Consider the following 24,475-nt stretch of genomic DNA (forward strand, 5'->3'; position numbering starts at 1 on the left):
GCTGCAGATAACACACATGGCAAGTGTGTCGGAGTCCAGGCCTTTGAGCGCAGAGGCAGAGGGACACCAAAGGGAAACAATTTCATGTTTGGCCAGTAAGCTGAAAAAAAAAAAAAAAAAATAGACCCTTGAAAAGAGAAAGACTTCCCTGCAGATTGAATGGAAGTGAAAAGCTGGAAAAGATGAACCTTCAGCTTCTTTCAGCAGCAAATGCTTAACATTTTTATTTTTTATTTTAGAACAACCTGAAATATAGCATGGAGATGTATGCCAGAAAACAAATTGGAATTTAGAGAAAACAGAGGACCCAAGAGGAGAGGACTTCCTTCTTTTTATTGGTTCCCAGGCTTTCCTATGGTCTGGTTCTCCCTCTCTCTCTCTCTCTCTCTCCTTTTTCTGTCTGTCTGCGTCTTTTTCTCTCTGGTGGAAAATGTGGAGGGCTCCCTGTCCTGTGATAAAGCTGTTGCCTGTGAGATGGGAAAGAGAGATCCATCATGCTGAGGCGTGGGTTTATTCTGCCAATCCGCGCCATTGAGGGCTGTAACACGTACATGCTCGAGCCATGCATCATTTACCAAGCCTTTCTGTGCCCAAATAACATGGTTTTGGCTGCACGTTTCTAAAATCCTGACGCTTTCTGGCAAAAGCTCTGAAAGTCTTGATATGCATGAATTTGGAGGGTTGTTTTGTGGTTTGTTTAGTCCGCTTCCACTATGGCAGCTGAAATGTCTAGTCTAAAGCCCCCTCATGCACACGACTCTCCAGTGCCAAATGATAGGGTTACTGTTTCTCTTTGTTTGTGGAAGGATAACACTTAACTTCTATCAACCCTGGACTGAAAAAAACAAAACAAAACTCTGAACCATAGAGGACAGAATATATAGTGCGAGAAGAAAATGGCAAACGTGGTACTTTTTTTTCATTTCACTCATACTGCTCGGATACACTGAAGTGCCTGAAGGTAATAGCGCTGTGATGTTAGAAAACATTACAGGGCAGGTTTCCATGGAGCTCAAGGAAAATAAACATCACTGACATTCATGGGCATTGCCTGAAAAACTCTAAATCGGTAAAGGTCTTCGGGAGGTATATTGCCTCAAAATAGAACATTGTGTCACCGACTAAAAGGTGATGTCTCGAAAAGGTCAAACATCTCGACTTTGTTCCTGAGACATTATCAAAACAACACTTTAGTGCAATGTATTTTTGTACAGCTGATATACAGAGAGCGAGTGATCTCCGTTTGAAATACGAGTCCCGGAATATATTCTTTATAATGTATCAACTAATACCTCATAAAAAAGACCAACAGCTGTGAAGCCGGAGGGGCCTGGACTGCGACGAGGTCACACAGGTTGCTGACTAATGTACACAGAAACCCAAAAGTGAATAAACAACCGAATCCTATAAACAAGTGTAACCCAAACCCCAATGTCACAGTACCATCTGTTGGCATTGTGAACTCTGAGGGTGGCACATTCTGCGTTAGCCCCATGGGTGACCCTTAGCGACCTCACCATGATCAATCACCCTCTCTTTCTACATGTGATCATCAAAGCTTTCGGGTCGCAGAACCCTGGGGTCTGAGCTATTTGTGCGAACGTTAACCAATTAGCCCCCTTCAGCTCATCGGTGCTCAGGATGACAACAAACAGCTCTTATTTTAGGTGTGTCAGGTGAAACCATCAGGTGTGAGGGTCTGGTGAGGATCCAGGTGGTGTCCGCTGAGCACCCTGCACCTGCTGCCTGTCCTCACCCACCCAATGGGGGGCAGATTCCCAGGATGCCAGAGGGCAGCTGCTGACAGGCAGAACTTTGGATAGTCCTCCTGTTTCTATCTCCTTCCCCTGTATGGGGCCTCCAAGGGTCAGCTGCTCAGGGTGTTGCTGGGGCCGGCAGAGGTCAAGGAGTCGGTGGTGTCGAGGGGGGAGAGGGGTGTGGGGTCACTGGTGGGTGCATTCCTTCAGATGGAGGTGAGGCAGCGCCTTACGTCCCTGTTTTACAATTATACCCCATGATAATCACTTTCACAACCAAGAGGCAGCTAGGATCTCATGCTCAGCAGGTCTCTAGGGATCACATTACTGCCCCTCTATGTGTGCCGTCCCGACACCAAACCCCACCCTTCTACTCCTGCCAGGCCTCCGCACCCCTGCCGCCCCACAACAGCCCACCCTCCCTTTACAAACCTGCCCCATGTTGGCTGATCTGGTTGTGCCCCCCCCCTCGATCCAAATCCACAAAGCCTGAAATGTGAGGCCGGTCCCCATCTGCACATGTGTTTCATTACTGTGTAGTTTCATTACTCTTTAGTATTCTCCGATGCAGCATCAAAATTTGATAAATCAAACAAGGTACCAATTATGGGAACTGTGTTAAGTCTACATTAAAAATCTCTCCTGTGCCACGGGGAAATGATCAGATGGCTCATTTCTAAGCCTCTGGGCTGTACTGAATGATTCAGGAAAAAAAAAAGAAAAATTATAGTGCAATTACATAGACAGATATTGTGATTGCCATATGACATAATTTTGGTAGCAATGGTAATTTTTGCATCATAACATCCATTTTTGTTGAAAAAAATTGAAATGATCATGCTGGGGTCTGTACCAAAAAAACAAATTTTGTCTGGAGAATAGCGTCTCTGTAGCACCACAACACTTCATTTGAAATTTTGTCACATATTTTACCTTTATTTAAAACAATGCAGCTGATGAGATTTGGATAGTGGATAGTGACATTCTCAAGTGTGTGTTTGTACATACAGACAAACACACACATACACACACAGTACACTTCAGGTAAACATTCTGATATTCTTCTTGTTGGTGGTTGATTGGCTTATATAAACACAAGAAGGCAGGAGTGGGGCATTTTGGTGTGTGAGGTGGTACGAAGGCACTGAGTGGTGAGGACTGAACTATTTTCAATGCGATCGCTCTATTTAAACCTCTGAGTAACATGTCATAACAGTTCCCACTCAGGTTAGAGCCAAGGGCAGCAACAAGTGCCAAAAGTACACCGGAGGTGCTTACAGCTTGCATACTTACACAAACAAATATGGACATAGACACACACACAAACATGCACACACACACACACACATACAGGGGTCTTATTGTACTCCAGCTGGTGTGTGGGCTTTGCATGACAACCTGCTGCAGGCACTCAGTGAACATGTAGACAGCCATGATAGTGAGGGTCACAGCACCAACCTCTCCAGCGCAGAGATAACAGTCTCTCTGCTTCACAATGGTTTTCTTTAGAGTAGTGATAGAGCTCATGCACATAAAGTTTTACAAAGATTTTCTGAATTTGTGAATCTGTCACATAATAAGGCCTTAGAGGTGCATTAAACATCGAATCAAGTAACTAAAGCTGCTACTTCTACTCACTATTTCATAGGTATCTTCTCAAAGAAAAGCAACTGAAGCAGTCTGCCGTGTTTTCTCCACTAATAACATCCAAACTCTTCCATTTAGTGATGTCAGGCTTTCCACCCGTCCTGCAAACCTCTCCACAGTCTGTATGACAAGTGACATGTCAGACGGCAACAAACAGGGCCAGAGTTTAAACTCTGCCACCCATTTAATTGACACCTTCTCTAAACACAGCCAACATATGAACAACTTGGATGTGGGTCTCACTGCAAAACGCTGGGAACTCAACAGCTTTTCACCCGCAGCATTTGACGAATGTGTGAGCATATTTTCTTTGACCAACTTTTCGAAAATGGATTCATGTCAACAAACCCGTTTGGCTAGACTGATGTAGGAAAGAATGCTAATCAAAAAACAGAAAATTGGCATTCATGGAATTCAAACATGAACAAGGCGCGTAATAATATTCCACACAGCTTACATCTGGATTTTGTATGGCATTTGAGTTTGAAAAAAAAAAAGAAATGCCATAGTTTGATTTGTACTCTGAATATCCACATCTGAAGGTCTCTCGCCACAGGCCCCTGCAGTCCAGAAACATAGATCAGGCTGCAGAAACACGACTGCTTTCTGTGCGAGTCCCCACTGGGTCACTGCTTTTATTATTAAGACCACTTTTTACTGCCATTACAGAGCTTCCCTTCAAATAAAGCCTGTTTCATGAGCAGGGAAACCCTTAATTTAATATAATTTTTCAGTTTTTCTTACTGAGTATACCTTTTTTTCTTCCTTTCTCACGGTTTCATGTATTGCATATAGGCTACCTTAGAAAACACATTAAAATAGCTGCTGTAGCAAGTGGATACACTCTCAGCCAAATACTGTGCCTCTCAGATAAGTATAGCCTCAAATAAAAGGCACAGGAACAAATTCAAATGTAACTTTGATCAACCCTACACAAAGGATTTTGCTGACACATAAGCTGCCATGTATCCATTTATACTGTGGGTATTAGTTTACTTTATAGGGTCCTGTTATGCGTTGGGCCTGTCTGAGCTGAGGGGAATACAAGGCTAACATGGAAAGTTGGACGCATGTGTATGTGTGTGCATTAGTTAGGAATAATGTGTATATGCGTGCGGCTGTGTGTGTATCTATATATGCATGTGGGTGGTGGCCACTGCAGCAAAGTGCCCCACTCTTTTAGAGGTCACACATGTTTTTATGAAGGGTAATTAACCTATTAGGGGTTCTGCTGAGGCTTAATCCAACCAGTCTGCCGACATCAAACAGGTTCTCCCCCCCGGTCTAGACAGGTGAAAGCCGGGCTAGAAGTAACCCTAGCAGGCCACAAACATAATACTGACTACTCAGAGCAGGGACCTCTCTCTTACTTCACAGTGTTTGTGCTTGACCTCTTATGTTCACTCCGAGTGCTCATTTCCACAACAAAAGCCTGACAGGTTGTGTGTGATTATCTGGCTACACCATAGAGAAATGCACGGTGAAATGTAACACGGACTGGACTAGGCAATTGGGCCTGGTGTTGGTTTACTGTTTAACAATAGGCCCTGAAATTACCCAAAGTACACGACTTGGGCAGATATAAAATATGCTTCTGGACAAAAGCGCATGAAAACAGAGAAAGACATTTTATTCGGCGAGCTAAAAATACGGGCGTTTTTGTTTGAAACACATTAGCAAAAACCTCAAGTTGATTACATTTCACTTTGGTCAGAGTAAGGTCAACATGCTGGATATAGTGGCTGGGAACACCCAGAAAGCTACACGCAACCCTTGAAAAAAAAAAAAAAAAGAAAAAGAAAAAAGAAAAAGAAAAGAATGAAAGAAATACAGCGTTTACCACCATCTGAATAAATGAGTATGGATGGGGCTGAATTCAACACAACTATTGGCAGTGCTTGAAAACCTAGAAGTTAGAAAGGAACACACACCAAGATTGCAGGCTTGCAGGCTGTCGGAAAACAAAATTGCATAAAAGAAAAAAAGAAAAAAAAAAGGTGGTTACACACCCGTGCATCCAGGACATTTATTCAGAAAGTTAAAAGTTACCAGCGTTTCAACAGCTCAGACCCTGACAAAGACAGCTGTGTTGTCAAAATAGTAACTGTGAACTTTCTCCATAAATTACACATTTTTTTTTGCATCATAGTTGCGAGGGTGCAGCCCATGTTTAGGTAGTTGATGGAAATTCCCATAAAAAAGCAAAACGAGTATAATTCTGGGAAAACTGCAAGCAGGCCGGCGATGTTGAGGTGTTAAACTATGTTCCACACATTCCCATAGGGGACCGGCCCAAGTGATTCATACCGAGGACACATATCAGCCTTCACAATAAACAAAGAGCCCGAATCCCCCTGAGATGGATGCCTCTATGTTTTAACTATTCACAGTTGCTAATGAAAAGAATCACATAATTCCAGGAAATTAGATGCGGTGATTAGTCACAGAAAATCTGGCCTTGATTCATACAACCACCAACAGAGGTTTTTTCCCTTCCCAAAACAGATCGAAATTAGTGAGTCATTAAACAGAAAACAGAATATTAATTGAGTATGTGCAATGTGGTGTCATAATGTGGAGCTGCTTCTCAGTTTATTTGTTTGTTTGTTTATTTTTTGATTAACCACTGTTGCAAGTTTTTTCAAGCTGTCACGGAGGCCCGATAAGTTTTGAAACGCCCAACAGCTTTAAAACTTTCGGTCATCTGCGCGTTAAAAAGAAGACAAAGTGCTGCTGACACCCAGATTTCGACAGCTTCGCTGGGGAACAGCGAAGTTTTGCGGTGCGACGGGAGTTATTTCCTGGTTTCGAGGGGCACTTACACTAACAAAAACACATCCTTGACCTCAAAGCAAACAAGTTTAAATGAATGCGACTCGATCAAAAGCTTCCACACACACGCACAAAGGCTATCAACGGGAACCCTCTCGGATGTTGTCGAAGGAAGCTGACAAGAGTGTTCCCCCACAGAACAGATGCACTCCTGCAGAGCGGGCCGCACTGTTGTAACAGTTATTTATTCCTCTTTTCAATTCAAGGGTCCTTCTTCTTTTTTTTTTTTTTTTTTTGTTTAAATGGACAGCATTAAGGGTAACCGGCACTAAGGTCTGTCCTTGGAGGCATGGTCCAAATTCCAGGGAATCTTGGCAACTCCTCAGGATAGATGGGACCCTCATGGATATAAAACCCCACAATGGATGAATAGGTAAACAGAAGGGTGTGAAAGAGTGATGGTGAAAAGAGAATGTTCACTCTCAGAGAGGCACAAAGAGGGAGGTGTGTGAGTGGGAGATGGGAGAGAGCGGGGGTTTTTGGTGAGAGGGAGGGGGAGCAAGGCGGCTGGAGGGAGTTGTCAGTGGGCAAGAGTAAAAGTTTTGTCTCCAGGCTTTTAGAGGGTACTGTGTGTAGTGTTAACTCAATCAAAAGGTGAATTATACCTCCTGAGACACTCAGGTAACCTTTCATTATAGCCCTAATCCTTCTTAATAACAGAGCTGCAATGTCGGCAATGCCCCATTAGACAGAGAACCAGTGAGAGGGAGAGCCATTATTCCCCATAGGCCTGTGGAAATGTGAACACACACTCGCTAACACACACTTGCTCACACACACACACTCGCAGTGACAGATGAAATCAATCACAAATCCGACTTGAGCAAGGAGAAAGCGAGATATAAAAGGTTAGCTCCTCCTTAAGGAGATAAAGACTTTCTGGGAGAGTAAATGTATGTTTTTGCAGCATCAGAGTTTCTCCAAAGTGTCATTTTTATTCATTCATTCATTTATTTATTTATTTTTTGGTCAGGCAGGACTGACCCTGATTCTGTAAGAGCAAATTCAGTTTAGCATTAATTTACTTGACTTTCCACCCATTTTTCCATCATAACCACATGTCTTAAAGAAAAGTCAGAATGAATCCCTCTAGCCAAAATAATTTTAATTACTAGATTATGATTTCAAAGTAGTAGAATAGTAGTAAAAATCCTACTCTTAATTTAAAGGTGTTTAAACCCCCTACATATTATTGGGAAAATGTCCAAATTATTAAATCAAACTTCTTTAAAAACTCCTATAACTTCCAATAACTTTTATTAAGTCAAGTTATTAAGTATAGTGAACTTTCTTTGTTTTACTCTTTAGATTAGAAACTCTAAAAACACTTAATAGAAATGTATATAATTGCCAGAGAAATGTGATGAAAAGTAAGTGGAGCATAAAGTTGTGAGAAAAGTTGTAGCCTACATTATAACAAGTATTTAATTAATTACAGGGTAACTTTAGGAAGCTGATTAAATGTTGGCTTTGGTTCAGTAGAATAGGCTACGTGTGTTAAGGATATGGAAAATGCAATAAATCAGATGATTAATAAGAGGAAATGCAATAATTTGGAATTTCTAATAAAACAAAAATCTCTGAAAAAAAAAAAAGTTCTGCAGAAAATGAACACGTCTATTACATTTTTATTGTTGTTGGACAAGTGGCGTAATTCTCAAAGACCTATATGCACTTCATGTGTAATAAACACAATAAATCAAAAATGCTGGAGGAAAATTTCGCTGAAACTCTTTTTTTTTTTTTTTTTTTTTTTTTTTTTTTTACAGAAGTAGGCCTGGTGTGAGGCATCAGATCAAGCTCCAACTCCGAGGAAATGGTGACTGCAACTCGTTTTAAATGACGACTAGGCCTATTTAACTTGTGTTACACAGACCACAGAGGAGCTGGATTATCTAAATTGGTCGAAACTGGGTGGGAAAATTGGTGGAAACTCAAACCATGTTTCCAGCGAGGCAGTGAACATAGATGCAACAGCCCAAGTAGTTTCAGCTTCAAAGTAAACAACCCCAAAAACCTCCAACAAAATAAGCAACCAGATAACATCTTATGAAAATAGATCTAATGTAGCGTAATAAATCAACAGGCTGCCCACATTTTTAGTCGAACAGGCACTATTACTCTTGTTAAGATAGAGCTGCATTACTAGATGTTAACGATTAAATAAAAATACAACAGAAAACGAAATTATTTGACTGTTGTTATTAGCATGTGTTGCTTAATAAAAACACGTCCACTCTTTTCGGATGATAACACTCCAAGCAAACCCTATTATCAATAAAAAAAAAAACAATTAGAATTTCAAAGGAACATTAATTTATACTTTTCCCCTTTAAAAAAAACTATTTTCATGTGTTTCATAGAAGTTACTATGAAGTTTACAGCAGCTTGTAATTTAAGTCTGTCTAATACTACTGCGCAAATAAAAGGTGAGTAAACTAACTTGGACCTTCCACACATAATTTAGGAAATATTCACCTGTACCACTCCAGTCCATTGTCATAGTTGCGGTCGAAGAAGTGCGGCTCCGCTCCCACGGCTCTGATGTCGGGGTGAACCCGGAGAAACTCCAGCAGAGCCCGGGTGCCTCCTTTCTTCACTCCGATGATGAGAGCTTGGGGTAGCTTCTTCGTTCCCTCCCCCAGCGGGCTGAGTTTACCTGCAAACCTCGGCGACACTTTCCTGGAGGGGACTATATCCAGAGGCGGCAGGAGGAGAGAGTCCTCCGGCGGCGCGCTGTCCAGCTCCGGGGCTCCGTCCTGCTCCACAACCTGACCAGCGTCCTCATCCCCGCTGACCCGCGTGTAGCGCCTGCCGGCCCCGTAGCTCATCCCGTCCGAGCCGGAGGTCCATTTGTACACCAGTCTCTTCCTCCTCGGCGACCTTAAGTCTTCCAGGTCGGCGGCGAAAACCCCCACAAGCCGGCTGGAGGATTTCAGCGGGGAGGGCATGGTGGTGCTGCAGCGCTCGGTGAGGCAGTGCAGGAGGAAGAGGGAGGTGAGGAGGGAGCACAGCATGACCGCCGGTTTCCTAAAGATACCTCGGGACGGGGGGTCCAATTTACAGACGCGGCTAAAAGCCATACCGGTCCCTGGCTGGTCGGTTCAGGAGCCACAGCCATGCTAGGCACACATCGTTCAGTCCTCTTGCCATGAAGAAACTGAGGACTGAGGCTTGGTCCACGGCTGGTTTAGGATAACACCTCGCTTGCGCCTCAGTCTCCTCCAAAATAAATGATACCTGCCGGCTGCTGCTTCTCAAGGTATGAAAGTGAACCCTTTAATCCCCTCACTTAAAATAGTCAGGATGGTATAAACTGTTAAGGGACTTTTGACTCAGAAGGATATCAGTGCGCGAGGAGTTTGGACGCGCTCAGGTACAACTGTCTGTCCTCGCACCAAGATGCTGCCACGAGCCCTGATGCGCGAGCCGCACGTGTGTAGAGTTGTAAACTTCTGCTCTGATGTCAGGTTCTCTGACGGGCACGTGGCTGGCCAATGAGAAGAAGACAGAAGGAAACAGAGGCCACCGCAGGAGCCAATGGAAATCCAGGTGGGCGGGAAAAGAGAGGCATCCTGCAAACGGAAATTAGAGGGAATAATCACATAAATAATAATTTACCTGTAGAGTGACATTAAGTCTGGAGTCGGTTTCTGAAAACTGGATGCAAGTGCAAGGAAAAAGTTTAGGATGCCCTTGAGTCCACCATCCCACTACACACACACACACACACACACACACACAGACACACACACAGACACCTAAAACCACACATGCTAAAAACACCCTGATAAAAACACGTCAAAGCACGTGCTCAGACATGCACAAGGGTAATTTTAGAAATAACTGTACTTGTTTATTGTATCGCTCCTAAATGTTTCTGTGTAACCAGCGTGTTTTGATATGCCGCAATTATTCCGCCAGTCTTCAAAACACACAGGAGGGACCATTTCTTCTTGAGTGAGAGCTCTTCGTTGCAGCACAGGCCACCAAGGATGATGGCCCATGCTGTGAACCCTTCTCCCTCTCTTTTTATGACACACAGAAGAACAAAAAAGTTAAATAATGATAACGGGGCGCATTATTTCTTTACAAGTGAGCAAGAACAGAACCAAATGTTTCACATCTGCTCCTGCCTTTCGCAGTATTAGCATGAGAATGCGCGGGTAGTCCCTCAATGCTGCACAGCTCACTGCTTGAGAAAGAGGATGGAGACCTCAAACACTGGGCTGCACTGCCTGTGCCAGATGTCGCCCGTGTTGTGGAAACAATGCGGGGGGCACTGTGCATTTAACAAATCACACCCCTTGTCTTTTTCTCTATCTCTCTGACACAAGAGGGATGCTCAGCCCTCCCTCCACACCCCCCGATACCATCGAGCATTCCTTCACACGGGTCAAATGGCTTCAAATCCTCTTTATCAGACTCACATTGGAGGAAAACTGACAAAATAATAAAGGCCGTGGTGATGAGAAAACATCAGGCATCAAATTTAACTGCCCACTGTGACAAGTTAAAATCATTTAATTCTGTTTTTCGTACACCCTGATACCCTGATGCCTTTTATGGTCTTCATGAATGCAGGTATGGACGGGATAATCCTGCAGTCAGAAACCGACTCAACTGACTTTTGCACAGTCTCGCAAACCTGCTGTGCTCAGTCGCATCTGAGCAGCATTAGGGACTGTGTGATCTAAATCTGGGGCGTGCCCTGCACAGTGTAGCCATTTTTGGGAGGGTTTAATGTTTGTGCAGGGACACATACTTTCTTCAAACAAAAAAACAGCATTTAGTGTGTAATTACACACCCAGACTTCGGTGCTTTTAGAAAAATGTGCAAGCAGTCTAGAAGGCATGTAAAAACGAAATACAGCTTTCATCTTCACCGTTTATCCAAATTACTGCACTATGGTTACATTGACGCAGCCTTTTTGGAATCTTGGATACAGAGTTGGGGTTTTAAGTTTAAAAGGAGTACAAACACAAACTGTTTATTATCCTTTGAATATAGTCTTACATTTTATTTTGCATATTGAATAAATTCTCAGGACAGGCCTCTGGAAAACAAACATGAACCAAGGCGAGGCCAAATGAGAATTGCCTGAATTATCTTTGCCTGATTGTTGTTTCACAGAAATGTATAAAACATACCTAGACTTGTGCATTAGCTCTCTCAAATGCACTATCAACACTGAGAATTTGGTCATGCGGAAACTGTTTCCATTGCTGAGCTGGCCAAGTAGTTAGACTCTGTGTCTCAGCCATGCACATAATCTCCAGACAGGTTTATGAACTGAGGTTTGGGAGCTGTCAGTTTGGAGGAGACATCTTTACTGCCAATATTATGGCTTTACGTTGCTCGACCTGCAGTCCGTGGCAATAAAATGCTGCATTTTTTTGCTGTTTGGGGCAAAATTCATCTTCTGTTTTGGACAACCAGTCTTTTTTTGGATGGTGTATGGATTTCATAAGTTGCTGTAGAATCTGTGCAGGATATAGAAATAATGTCAAACAGTTCAATGCCCCATGGGACAAACATTGTGAGAAACAGATGCTGCTATTGAAAAAGATTTACATGTGGACGTGGTACGGGTATAATTTATGACAAGTTCCCTGCCTGGACTATGATCAACATCATGAATTTCCACACAGGCTAAGCTTCTTGGCTTAAGAAGTTCATCTCCTAAAACCATCCCATTTTGACTAAAATTGAAGTGGCATTGCCCACTTATAATCTCTATCAAGTCTGCCAGTAAGAACTGAAAGGATCTTAACGGTAGACCTACTACCCAGTTGGCTATGATATCTTTTAACCCTTTTCTGCATTAGATACTGTACATAATACATGCGACAGTTCAGAGGGAGTGATGAAGTCCATCTCACATTACAAAACAAAAAAATTAAACTGTATCATGCAGATCTACAACACACTCCACATGTACATCCTGGTGTGCAAGTGGTGTTGCATGGCTGCGTTTTGCCGGATAGAGTCAATGTTTCACTCAAGCAGGACTTTTTTTTTTTTCACTGCAAGAGGAAATGTATTTGGTTCTATATACACAGCTGTTGGCCATTCATTGAGGCTCGGTGCTTCAGCTTCATTGACTTGCCCTTGGCTTAACAGGAAGGGTTTCTATTGACTACGGAAACTCAAATAAATCAACCACTTAATCAGATTAATTCTCATCTGAAGTGGGTTGTTTCTCTAAATACACCCAAAATGTCAACATACACCCAATTTGAATAAAACATACAAACGGCTCCATTCATCAGTGCTTTATTTTTAAATGTTGCCTGCTGATGTTTGCCTCAGACAGAAGAGGACAACATAATCAGGATTTTTTCTTTCTTTGTTACAAATGGGAAGATGAGATAATGTAATGATCACAAAAGAAAGAGATTACAAAAGAAAACTGATTTAAAAAAAAAAAAATGGAAAGTTTATCGTACATGTGAGTTGTGTCCCAGAGAGTACTTCTTCCCTGAGGACCCAAAATAAATACTTTATGAGGAAAGCTATACCTCCCCTGAAATTCCTTAACAACAACATAACAACAAAATTAATTTATGGATGATGAGAACAAATAAAGTCAGTGGAGATTTGAACAGTGTCCTTGTATGTCATCAATAACGTGTGCTGTATCTTGTGTTGTATTTGAATTGTGTCTCGCAGCAGCTTGTGTGTGGTGTGTTACAATTTGTGTCACATTCCTTCCTCTGAGAGGCAGCAGGATGCAGCTGATTATGAGGGAGACAAAAGGGGAGAGGGAAGGGCTGTTGGTGGCTGCATTTCCATCTCCATGCATAGCCTCTTTTATTTCCAGGAAGCAGGACATCGATTGAAGACAAGCTGGTTTGGGCACAGCAAGGTTAATGACACATATGGCTTGCCATATCATATCAGAACAGGGGAACAATTGTCCAAACCAATCTCCAAATGCACTTGGCAGGAGGAAAACAATGTCATGGTGACTTTGAGTTTATTGTTTAAGCAAAGAGTCAAACATAACCTTAATATGCTCTGCAGCAGGGGAGAATTTTTCCAGGGAAAATCACAAATTAAGTACTCAATATCACTGAATATATTTACAGCTGTAGTGTAAATACAAATCATCGTATCACTTTGTTACTCAGTGCAATATGAGAGGTCCTTTTTTGTAAAGAATTAATCCTCAGTGGCCCTTGATACTGCGCCGGAGAAAGCAATGATAGTATTATTACATAGAAAGGCAGAAACTCTAGGAACAAAAGGACACCACACTGACCTTTTGACCTCCCTCTCTGCTTGGGATGAGGCCAAAATGTGGAGATTTTGGTGGGAGATAGGGGGTTGATATTGGCGTCCAAATGACCAGCGCAGATGATGCGTCACATGTGAGCCCATTAGAGTCCCGTTGGACAGCAGCGTGCTGTGTTCATTAAAAAGCAATATGTGGAGGTCTGATCCGCCATTTCCTGTAGATAAGTATCTGCTCGTACATCCAAAGAAGACAGCTAGTCTGTGGGTTGTTTTAGCTACCATAGGGCACAGTAATCACACACCACAGATCCTCCGACTGTGAGTTTGAATTAACCATGTTGCTAACTGAGCCTGAAATTGTGTGGGATTGAGGGCTAGGGGCTGCAATCTGGCCAGGATATTTTCATGCTGTTTTCTGTCATAATGAGATGATGGGGCCCAAGCAGGATCAATTAAGGCAATCATTTGTTGAATCAGGTGCTTTTCTGCCTGGCTGAAATAATGGTATGACGTTTCTGTGGTCCTTGCACTGGGTTGAGTAGCCTTGGCCTGGTGTTTAACACGCAGAACAGCAACAATCTTTATTTTGGCAAATGGCTGTGTTTCATGTCAAATAAATGATGGAATACAGTATCATGGACCATATGGAAATTATGTTAGATATAGCATTGAACATGCGATGCTGTAGTTTTAAGACATGTTGCTCAACCACAACAGGGACTCTAATCACTTCTTTGATGATATCATAGTAATCAGGCCCGCTGCAACAACGGATCACAATATGGTGAATTAGCACACAACTGTGCACAACACACACCGGTGATATTGAGTTGTTCCTGCTCTTGTTACGTCTTACCTGTTTGCTTTGAAAGTGATATCTGTCTCTGGAATGACACCCTAAACTCTGTCTAAAACAGATCGGCTCTGTGTGGTCCTCGGCGTGTTGAGGTGCAAGTCAACCCCAGCCTCTATATTGATGGACATGTGAGAGTCCAGACGTGGTCCAAGACAAACAAGACCCTCAGTCTGTGTGATTATTGTGCATAGTAAGAATAATTCTTAGTGAAAGCAAAGCAGAGGGTGATGGGGGGAGCCGCTGTCAGAGCTGGGAAACCTGACGGTGTCCAGGATGATGTATGGAGAGAGGCTGCTGTTTTTGCAGAGCTCCCCCACCCCTTCCCTCGCCGACCCTAGCCTCCTCCCCCCTAATGAACTCCCAAAAGGGTATATGAGCGAGAGATACAGCGATAGAGAAGTCCCTGGTACTGGATATGGCGGATATTGCCTTACCTCTGGAGAGAGATCCATTGCTAATGACAAATGGATGGTAGATGAGTCAGGCTGAAGTGAATAGAGAGAGATTGATGTCCTTTGTGATGTGATCACATCACATTCTTGCAGCTTTATCCCATAGACATTCCTTCTCCTCCTGGACCATCTATGAGGTGTGTTGTGTTATTGACTCGAGAGAGATTTTTTTTTTTTTTTTGCTCTGAGGTCCTTACAGAACCTTTTATCTATGAATAAAACACACTTTGAAAACACCTGACTTTTGCTCTCCCACACTGAGGTCATGAGAACTGGTGTGACTGGCAGTGAGAGTCTGTCGGTGTGTGTGTTTGGGGTGACGTCTTAAGGGGTCACATTACAAGTGGTGTCACCAGCAGACATCCTGAAGGGCATGAGACAGACTAATAGAGGGCATGCACAGGCACTGTTTTTTTGACATTGTTGATAAGTAACACTCCAAGCAACAGGCAACAAAGTGAGGCCCAGGGTCAAAAATCAATTTTAAAGTTTCTGGGAAAAAAGATGTGATAATGATTAAAACAATAACGCCAAGGCAACGATTTGAGCCCTGCTGCCCGTCAGATTTGCCCTAAAAGTTGACCTGTGTGCATGTGTGTGTGTGTGTGAATGGGTGTGTTTCAGAGTGTTCACTCAGAATCTTTTCACTGGCTAATTATAGTTTGGCTTCCATCCAATGGGAGTGTTGATGAAATAACCTCACTGAATTAATTTGCATTACCTGATTAAATAACTTGAGGGAGGCAAGTATGTCAGAATAATGCGGAGCGTGTAACCACAAACCTGCCTCTCCCTTTCTAAATTATATTACTGAATATGGTTGATGAGAAGGAAATGATGTTCTGAGGTGATTTTTCATCGTCAGTTAGACAATAAACTCTCCATCTCTCACTGGCGATAAGGGTGCCGTTGCCATCTTTCATGGTTAGGTGAGGAGCTAACCTCACACCACACTCACAATATTTACATCGGAGAAGATCTGGCCTGGTCAAATGGAAAATATGTAATGAACACTATTTGTTAATGTCAGCGTCTGGCCCGGTGGTGTCAGATGAAATAAAGTGAGCCCTCAGCTATTTACCAACCACTTTTTTTTTTTTTTTTTTTTTTTTTTTTCAGAGAACCCAGAAGTCTAATTAAATTTCTGCCTTCAACAACTTGTTAATAAGAGCTGGAGCGTGAATGATACCTTGTTAGCGGCAGCACATAATCAAAAGGCAGTGACAAAGACTGTGTTTATGTGTGGCTGCCAGTGTGTTGCCAAGGCTGCCATGTCTTTTGTCTGGTCTTTTGCCTAACCTCCCTGCCCTCACGGCTCCAAAGTGACTACTTTGATATAATTGTGGTATTTTGCAGCAATGCCTCTTTGTCAGTGTATGGCTGCTTACTCTAGCATGATCCACCGTATATCAGCCCTTCACTTAAGCTGGATTTGAAAAGTTCTCTGTAATTGCTTTTCATACTCTTAACAGGGGTAATTTTGCCAACGCGTCAGGACTACTGACTCGTCTAAAAACAGGTTTGAGGTAAAGGTTAGATACAGTATTTCAAGTGCGGTAGGAGCCAATTAGCTACCTCAGACTTGACATACGTGTTCGAACAGGAAACTTAGGAAGCCACTTGACAGAGCATTGTCATTTACATTCCTGTAGACATGTGCTGATCTGACTCACTAAACTCCCCCAAAAATTGCACATCTGTAATATGCATATATGTTGATTTACCTATACATCTTCAGTTTTTTTTTTTTTTTCTCAAAAATGTCTTCAGATAGAGCTGCCGAAGGTCATACTTTTGATGGATGTACCAAACGAATGATATTTTATTTCCGTTCCATGCAAAGAATGCAAGAGAGGAGGTGGTCCAAGAGCTACATTGTGCTGGATCCCCCACATTATGTTTTTGTCCCATCCAGATTACAGGAAGACCCACTCCTCAGCCTCTGATTGGCTAACCCTAACCCCACCCTAACCCTAACCTTAACCACCTGATCCATTCCAGGAATCCAGGTGGGGAAAAAAAAATAACATGGATCCCTCAAAGTCTGGCCCATGTGCTGTATATAAAACATAAGAAAATCTTGAATGCTTGGACAATATATAAGAACGTAGTCAATCCCATTTTATTTTATTTTCATCACTTTATGGTAAACCTGTACAGAGTTTGTTTGCAACATTTGAAGAGGATGAGACAAGCCCCTGTGAAATATGACACCGCTATCTTAGCTGGCAGTGCCCTGCAGATGCCATGGCAAATGCTGATTGTGGCTCCCACTGTAGCAATGTGACAAATGAAACGCTTGCTCTTTTACAAAAAGTTGATACATTTTTTGCTACCTCCTTAGCACTCTGAGGGCTTAAAAATGCCAAGCTGTCAGTGCTGCTGGGGACATACAACAACACATATTTCCATTGAAAATAAACACATTTTCTCCACAAATAATGCAAGCATGCCTCGGGCCAATCAGGAAAAAAGGTGCTTCATTGCTCCAAATCTGATAAAAATCAGCAAATGGTGCAGCACTTATCATTCATTCAGAGTTCTAAATATAGAGTTTTAATTGCAGCACTTTTATGTTCAATTGGTGTGATTTTTGGAAACACAGGAACACAGTGAAAAAGGATTCTCTGTCGAAAAGAAGACAAAATTCTGTGTGAGCATTTGATTACGACTGTGAAAGCTGTTCGTTTGGACAGTGATGTTCAACAACCTCAGTGGCCAACATCCAAACTGCAAATGGGTTAATCAATCAAAGCCATATATTCAGACCATAATTTAAACCCAGTCTTCTGTCTTTAAAATTGGGGCTATCACAGCCTTTAACCATAGAGGGACATTCAGTTTGTATCCTTGCAACAAAGTCATTTGAAAGTAATCACGCAATCAGGCTGAATGCATAACTGTTGAATTATAAGAACACCAGGCCGTGCTGAAGTCAGGTGGAGCACAACACTGCGTGGGACTGTTAAAGCTATTAAGGGATGAGAGTCCCCGGGCTACGGAGCATGAAGTGAGATCCATCAGCACCAGCAAGGATGCAGACTCATACAGCACACACACACACACACACACACAGACACATTCATGTAGCCAAACAAACACACAGACATGCAAGGAAACAGACTTGGACTGACAACACTCAAGCATGTGCACAACGACAGACATACTCTCTCTCTCTCTCTCACACACACAGACACACACACACTCACACACAGGGATCATGCGTCCGAAACAGATGTGACCGCCTCGACCGTTGAAACAGGGTGCACATCTGGGCTAACAGTTAGGTATGTGGATGTTTCCCAGGACCCCTCCATACCCCAACTGTATTGCTCCCTCCACCCACACAAGCTAACAACCTACACCAATATGTGTGTGTGTGTGTGTGTGTGTGTGTGTGTGTGTGTGCGTGTGCTGCTTTCTCAATTCTCTTCTAATTCTCAACCTGGTGAAAATGTTAGACTCCATCCACACACCTGACCGCAAACCTCTCGGCCCGACACTTCACCAAAAGAAAAGATCCCGTCTCCGTCTGATGAGCTTCCAAAGGAGAGGAAGTGAGAATAAAACAGTGTCTTATCCTAACCTCGAGTTTCGCTTTTACCGCCCACGAGATAACGAAGAGCAATAAAGCGCAAGGTTGGTTTGACTCCCTTTTTTTTATGAAATGAGAATAGGGAATTCAGATGCAAGTGAGTGGGTGCCCCCCCCCTTGGTTTGAAAGAGCTAATCACCGGGATGATTTAGACACTAGAGACCTAGAGAGGAGTGAAACGGCTATCAAGGATGTTTTGGGAATGTCTCTTTCCAAACTGACTTTTCCTGTCTTTCAAGATAACCTTGCTCACGTCAGCCGAGCCGGTGCACAGGAGGGACTCCCAGCTCACCCAACAAATGCGGCTCACAAAATCATTTCCTCTGCTCCTTTTTAATTGATACCCAAAACTGTGAGGAGAGAAAGTCTATTTTACATAGAGAATGAAAAAAAGCTATCAGTTAATGGGAAAGAAATCCAGGGTAACGGTCGCTGAGCTTCCCACTGCTGTGCCTGCACTGAACATCGCCTCTTCCCCCCTCAATGTCAGTGCAACCTCATTTCGATGTACAGATAGGAGAGATAGGGCCAACACCTCTACCGCCGCAATTTGACACAACTAATTTAGAGCTGGCCTTTTATGGCACCCCAGAATACATTACCTTGGCAGAACATAATAATAATGGAGAAGTATCAATCAAAGAGGCCCTATGCATACATTGTGTAATAAAGCTTATCTCTGGGTGACACAGTCACTGTCTGACTCAGCCTGCCAGGCAGAAGGAGACTAAGCGCGTGCTCTGCCATCAGGCGCTGGTTAGCAGTGCATAAATATGCAGTTTAAGAGTCAATGACATTTTAATAAGGTAAAGCTGACAGCTTGCGGCTCACACACAAACAGCCAGTTGTTTCCAGCGTCCTGGAGTCAAAAAATAGACAAGCTAGCAGTATGTGTCTACACAGTGTCACACTGTGAAAAAGAATGCCGTGTCTTTGAATATATGTACCCCCCTTAGCCGTCGTCACATGCAGCCTTTGGTCCCCTGCACCCCACCCCCAGCGTTTCTATAATTTTTTCCAGGCGTTAACTGGATTCAGCTGCTTGTGAACTGCTTTGGCTCTCATCTCCACTTTCCATATTATTTAGAAGGGGCCATTCTGTTGATGTATGATTCGGAGCTTGTTTTGCTGACTGTTCTCACCGGCACCTCTCAAAGTCCCCATTGTGTTCAGACGGAGGCGGTGTGATGTCATTGCCTCCCGAACACCTGGGAAATCCTGGAGTTTATGTCAGAGTCTGTTTGGATGAGGCTTTTCAAGGCGTGCATGGCTGGTGCCTTGGGACCGCCTAGTTGGAGGACCTGTTTGTTAACCATGATTAATGGTGGCAATGGGTGGGCATGCCATGCAGACTTTAGTGAGAGACAAGTAGCTGTCTGACTTGTCAGCTATATTTTCATGTTCAGTAATTGCTCAAGTGTTTACATTAATGTCATTTCTGCATTCATGTAAACTAATGATGTCATGGCACAACAGAATAACCTTGGCCACATTAAAATGTTGATACCAATTATTAACAAACACAACAGAACCTCACTGCTTGCTTTAGTGACAACAAACTTAGCACCCTGCAGCAGCCTCTTGCTTGCTTCAGCTCAGTCCAACAGGACAGTTGTTTTTGGCCTCAAAAAACAAATGTTGTGGCAAACTCACAGCATACATTAAGGATGAATGATTGTGTAACCGCGCTCAATTACATTCCACTGTAACTAGCTGGTTCAGGCAACCCTTCAACTCTGCGTTTGCAATTGTTCGTCTGCAACTGTTCAGAGGAAGAAGAGACTGCATTTTGTATTGTCGAGCTGACATCATAAATGCCATGTTGTTGCAGTTAGAAATTTTGCAAGATTGAAATTTTGAGGTCTGCGTTCAAGTGAATGCAGCTTTAACCAAGTTAGCAGCAGAATGGATGCATACAAGGCAATGTATTATCATAAATGCTGAATGAAATCTGCTAGGAGGCACTTTTTGCAAACATTTTTTGGGGAGACAGAAAGTCATATTTGCCTTTGCTGTGAGTCTTTCATATTCAAAAATATTATTTATGGTGGTTTTTGATGCCAAAAATGAGTGGCATGTTGGACTGTGTTGAAGGCTGGCGATAATCTGAAGCAGAATGGTAAGTTTATCTTCACTAAAGATAGCAATAAGGTAAGTGGTGCTATATGGCCGGTGCTTAAAAATACTAAACCTATCCTCAAAGTAATTTTTCTTTGAAACATGCAACTAATCTCTGAACTATGGCAGTGTTCAAATGACCCCAAATAGGGTGATCCAAAATCTATGCCTCTCTATCAGTTGTCATGGCTTCCACTTCACCTTGTCAATTAAAAGTAATGTCTGTCGTCACTGTCTCACAGTCGCAGACAGTCGGCCATTTCACCGCAAAGGTCAACAGGCGGGACTATGAAGGCTCCAGATGGACTGGAAAAACATGGAGCAATCCCGATTTGGCCTCTGCACTCTTTAGCACCCTTTGCATCAACTGGGATCTCACGGCTGTTGGCAGTATCCCTCTCTTAGTCCCCTTGTCGTCAGGAAAAATGCCCTGCCATGTCTAAGAATGATCCTCAGACTGCAGCCCACTTGTTCTAGTCTATATTTGTTATTTGGATCCCCATTAGCCTAGGTTGCATAGACCACCGATAACATTTTTTGGTAGCCAATAGGCTCCATTTTACCCATGCATCACATTTAGTGTAGCCTATCGACCCCATGACATGTAGCCCACTAAGGAATGTGGAGATAGATACAGGCTTCACCCGGCAGAATGAAGGCTAATGGGGATGGTCCTTAAATGTAGACTGTCGCTCATTGTCGCTGTGGTTTGGGCATTCTGGACATTAGAGAGATTAGTTATAGGACATGGCTCATTGGACTCCAAACGTTTGTAGCTTTGCTTCCTCCTCTTGTAATGATTGAAATTGGAGTGCGCTCGAAGTAATACCAACCAGACAGATCTCAGCCATTGTTTTGGAAGCATCCAGTATCAACTTCTGAACATAAATTATTGCTAAATTGGAAGCAAATATGGCAACGCAGCGCAGCATAACAATGCTGAAATGCCTGTCTGTCTATATAAACTCTACTCAGTGGAGCTACCAAGGCTGCAAATCAACAAGGAAACAATGTGAGACAGTCATAACTAAAACATTGTTATTGAGAGACTTTAAACGTGTCTAGACAAATTATTGGTTATTCTACATTCATTCTGCTGTGTGTGTGTGTGTGTGTGTGTGTGTGTGTGTGTGTGTGCACACTTGCGCTTTCTGTCCTCCAGAATTTAAATGTAGGGCTGCTGATATCTCATTAGGTGACAGCCAGTCCAGTGATAAGCCGCTGTCAGACAGGATGAATCCCTGTCTAGTCTAGGCCTTAGACACCACGCCCAGGCCAGGCCAGCACACACACACACACACACACGCACAGACACATGCATACATAACCACATATACAGGTCTGTGCGTGCATACATGGAAAGTGGAAAGACCTTGCCTACCCACAGTGCAAATGCAGGACACACACACACACACACACACACACAGCACTCCTCAGCTGTCACATCGTCACAGCTGATTTACTGTCTTGTCTTTGAGAATGTGGGCAGCCATATACACACTGAACAGGGTTAAGGAAGGGTGAGATTTTATTTTTTTTTTGGATTGTCCTGTGTCGCTTGTGACTGAGAAAATAATTTTAAACTGCAGTGATAATGGGCTGTAAGATCTCATTTCTCCTCACGGTATTCTTTTGTCAAGGTTTACTGTTGTTTATACCACTCTTGAAGACTTCTTGAAGTTATGGAAGCATATATTTGGCATCTCCAAAGCTCAAAAATGTGCCACTTCGGCGACGCTTGTACTCCCTTTTGATCATGACTCATTTTGACAACGTGTCCAATCAAATAGCGGTGTCGGAGCAGCAGAGGCAGAGAAAACACAATTTTTAGCGACGCCGGGCCAGCAAACACACTCGGCACGCTCACATATGCTGTGTTTCAAAACTTGTTTTAATAAGTCACAGGAGGGTGTCACGCCAAATCACAGGAACCATGCAATGGGAGTTTCTGAGCAGGACCCACCACAAAAGAAAATGTAAACAATAGCTAAAGGCCACGGCGTTCGCGTGGAAATGCATTGTGCCATTGGTATTGTGGGGCGTTGACTCTGTCTTGCATTAAATACATATGTTATTGTTGTGCAGTCTTAGATCATTAAAGAGTATGGGGATAATGCAAACTGGTACCGGGGCGTGGCGTCAAAAGTCCACTGAATGACATCAGTGCATTTTTTGGGGTATCCAAACCCATGAGCTCTTTGATGTCTTGAAGGCATGCAACTTGGGCCAATTATGTCTGGGTTTGTGAGCGTGATTGAGATACAGGACAACTGCATCCCCTTTCTAGCTTAAGTTTAGATTGTAGCCTCGGTTTCAAAACTTTGTGGTATTCCTGAAAAAAAAATCAAAGCTTAGTACTGTACTTGCAAAAACTCTCAGGGCCGCAAACAGACGGAACATCTCCAAATGCTGTGATATGGCAACTTCTGGAGATGTCAGTTCTCCCTAAACAAACCTGAAGGCTTTCCACTGGGGCTGCCTCGTGTCACGCACAGCTCCAACCCATCAACGTCAGGCCAGTGTGCTCCTCTTCTCCTCTCATCTCTTCTCTCCTCTTTTCTGCTACCATCTGCTCCTAAAAAACTGTATTGCAAGTCAAATATTACGACATAACTTTGATCCACGCACATATATTCCATGCCAGCCCGGTGCCGTGAGCCAGCTAATCCCTGACATGCTAAAAGAGTACCTGCTTTGCTAACCTTTGATCTGTTGGGATTAAGACACGCACCGGTCCAATTACAGCCCCGCTTTTATGAGAGGGCAACAACGTGCTCATTGAAAAGCACGGGGATTTAAGCTTTTTTTATTACAATGTGAGGCTTGTTTCTCCGACAGCACCCTCAAGCATCGGAGCTTAGAAATAAGGGGGAGAAAAGTGGGTTGGCCGGTTTTCATTAATGTACAGCCGCATGTCAGCTTGGACGGCCCTGTAACATGCTTTAATTCTAACCCCTGGCCCTTGAGGACCCTAAAAGCACACCACAGTCACCGCTAAGATTTCAGCCACAGTGTTTGAGGTTAATGATTTTTTGGCAATGGGAACAGCCTTGTCTATGAAAACAAGTTTTTAGATACAGCTTCCGTAATAGAGTTATACATTGCATTGTAGAATATCTGAGATTATTCCTTGGTCAACTCTCTAAAATCATTTTGCTTGGGATGGAGTTTTGAGACCCATGTTTTTTTTTGTTTTTTTTTTGTTTTTTTTTTTTCCAATGTGAACTGTCTAGCATGTGAATTAGCGAGAGCACACATGCCGTACAGGTTTGTGCCATACACAGCTCTCTGTCTTTGTGCTTCTCCTGCAGAATCAAGCAGCAACAGTTCCAGACCTCTGGTTAGGAGCCCCGGGGGAACAATGAGCCATAATGGACAGAAAACTGATGAAACCTCCATTCCCTGGCTGCCAGTGTTTAGGTGTACGTCGGGTAAGGGGAGGCGGGACGGTGCCGTGGCGGGGAGTGGGCCTCAAGTGTATGGATAACCGCTCACTGGGGGCTCAGTCAGAAGGACAAGACTCTAATAAGAAAGCTCTCCATCGCCTCTGTTCACCATTTCAAACCACCCCCTGCTTAACTGGCCACATTGGCAGAGATTAAAAAAAAAAAAAAAAACAGAGAAGATCCAAAGGACCAATTTCATTTCAAAACTCAACCCGCCAGCGCATGGGATTTGCATCGCTAATTAGAGTCTGTCCTACCCTTTTTCTCCCCTCCTCTTGTCTCTCCTCCTCCTCCTCCTCTCCTCCTCTTTCGAGCTCAGCTTTGTAGTGACAGCAAAGGGAGGCTGAGCCCCACTGCAAAGACCTCTGAACCGGGCTTATCTGGCTCAACGAAAACACCATGTTCCTAATGTAAACTATTTTGCAGCACATTCCCCAGCATCAATGTCAGCTTACGCTTCCTCGGGTGTTATTTTTGCTAAAAGTGCAGAGACATTAGCCCTTATGATCGGCCTACTTTTATAGCATAGGGA

General features: G+C 43.2%; 1 protein-coding gene across 1 annotated transcript in view; it reads right to left on the minus strand.

The window, feature by feature from the left end:
• Positions 1-9,675, minus strand: part of LOC115378428 (heparan sulfate glucosamine 3-O-sulfotransferase 3A1-like) — a 29,164-nt gene extending 19,489 nt beyond the window's left edge. The window contains exon 1 of the mRNA XM_030078695.1: positions 8,715-9,675. Coding sequence (XP_029934555.1) covers positions 8,715-9,319 — 605 coding nt within the window. The 5' untranslated portion in view covers positions 9,320-9,675. The remainder of the gene's footprint in view (positions 1-8,714) is intronic.
• Between the last annotated feature and the right edge of the window lie 14,800 nt (positions 9,676-24,475).

Source organism: Myripristis murdjan, chromosome 19, assembly GCF_902150065.1.
Source record: "Myripristis murdjan chromosome 19, fMyrMur1.1, whole genome shotgun sequence".
NCBI lineage: Eukaryota > Metazoa > Chordata > Actinopteri > Holocentriformes > Holocentridae > Myripristis > Myripristis murdjan.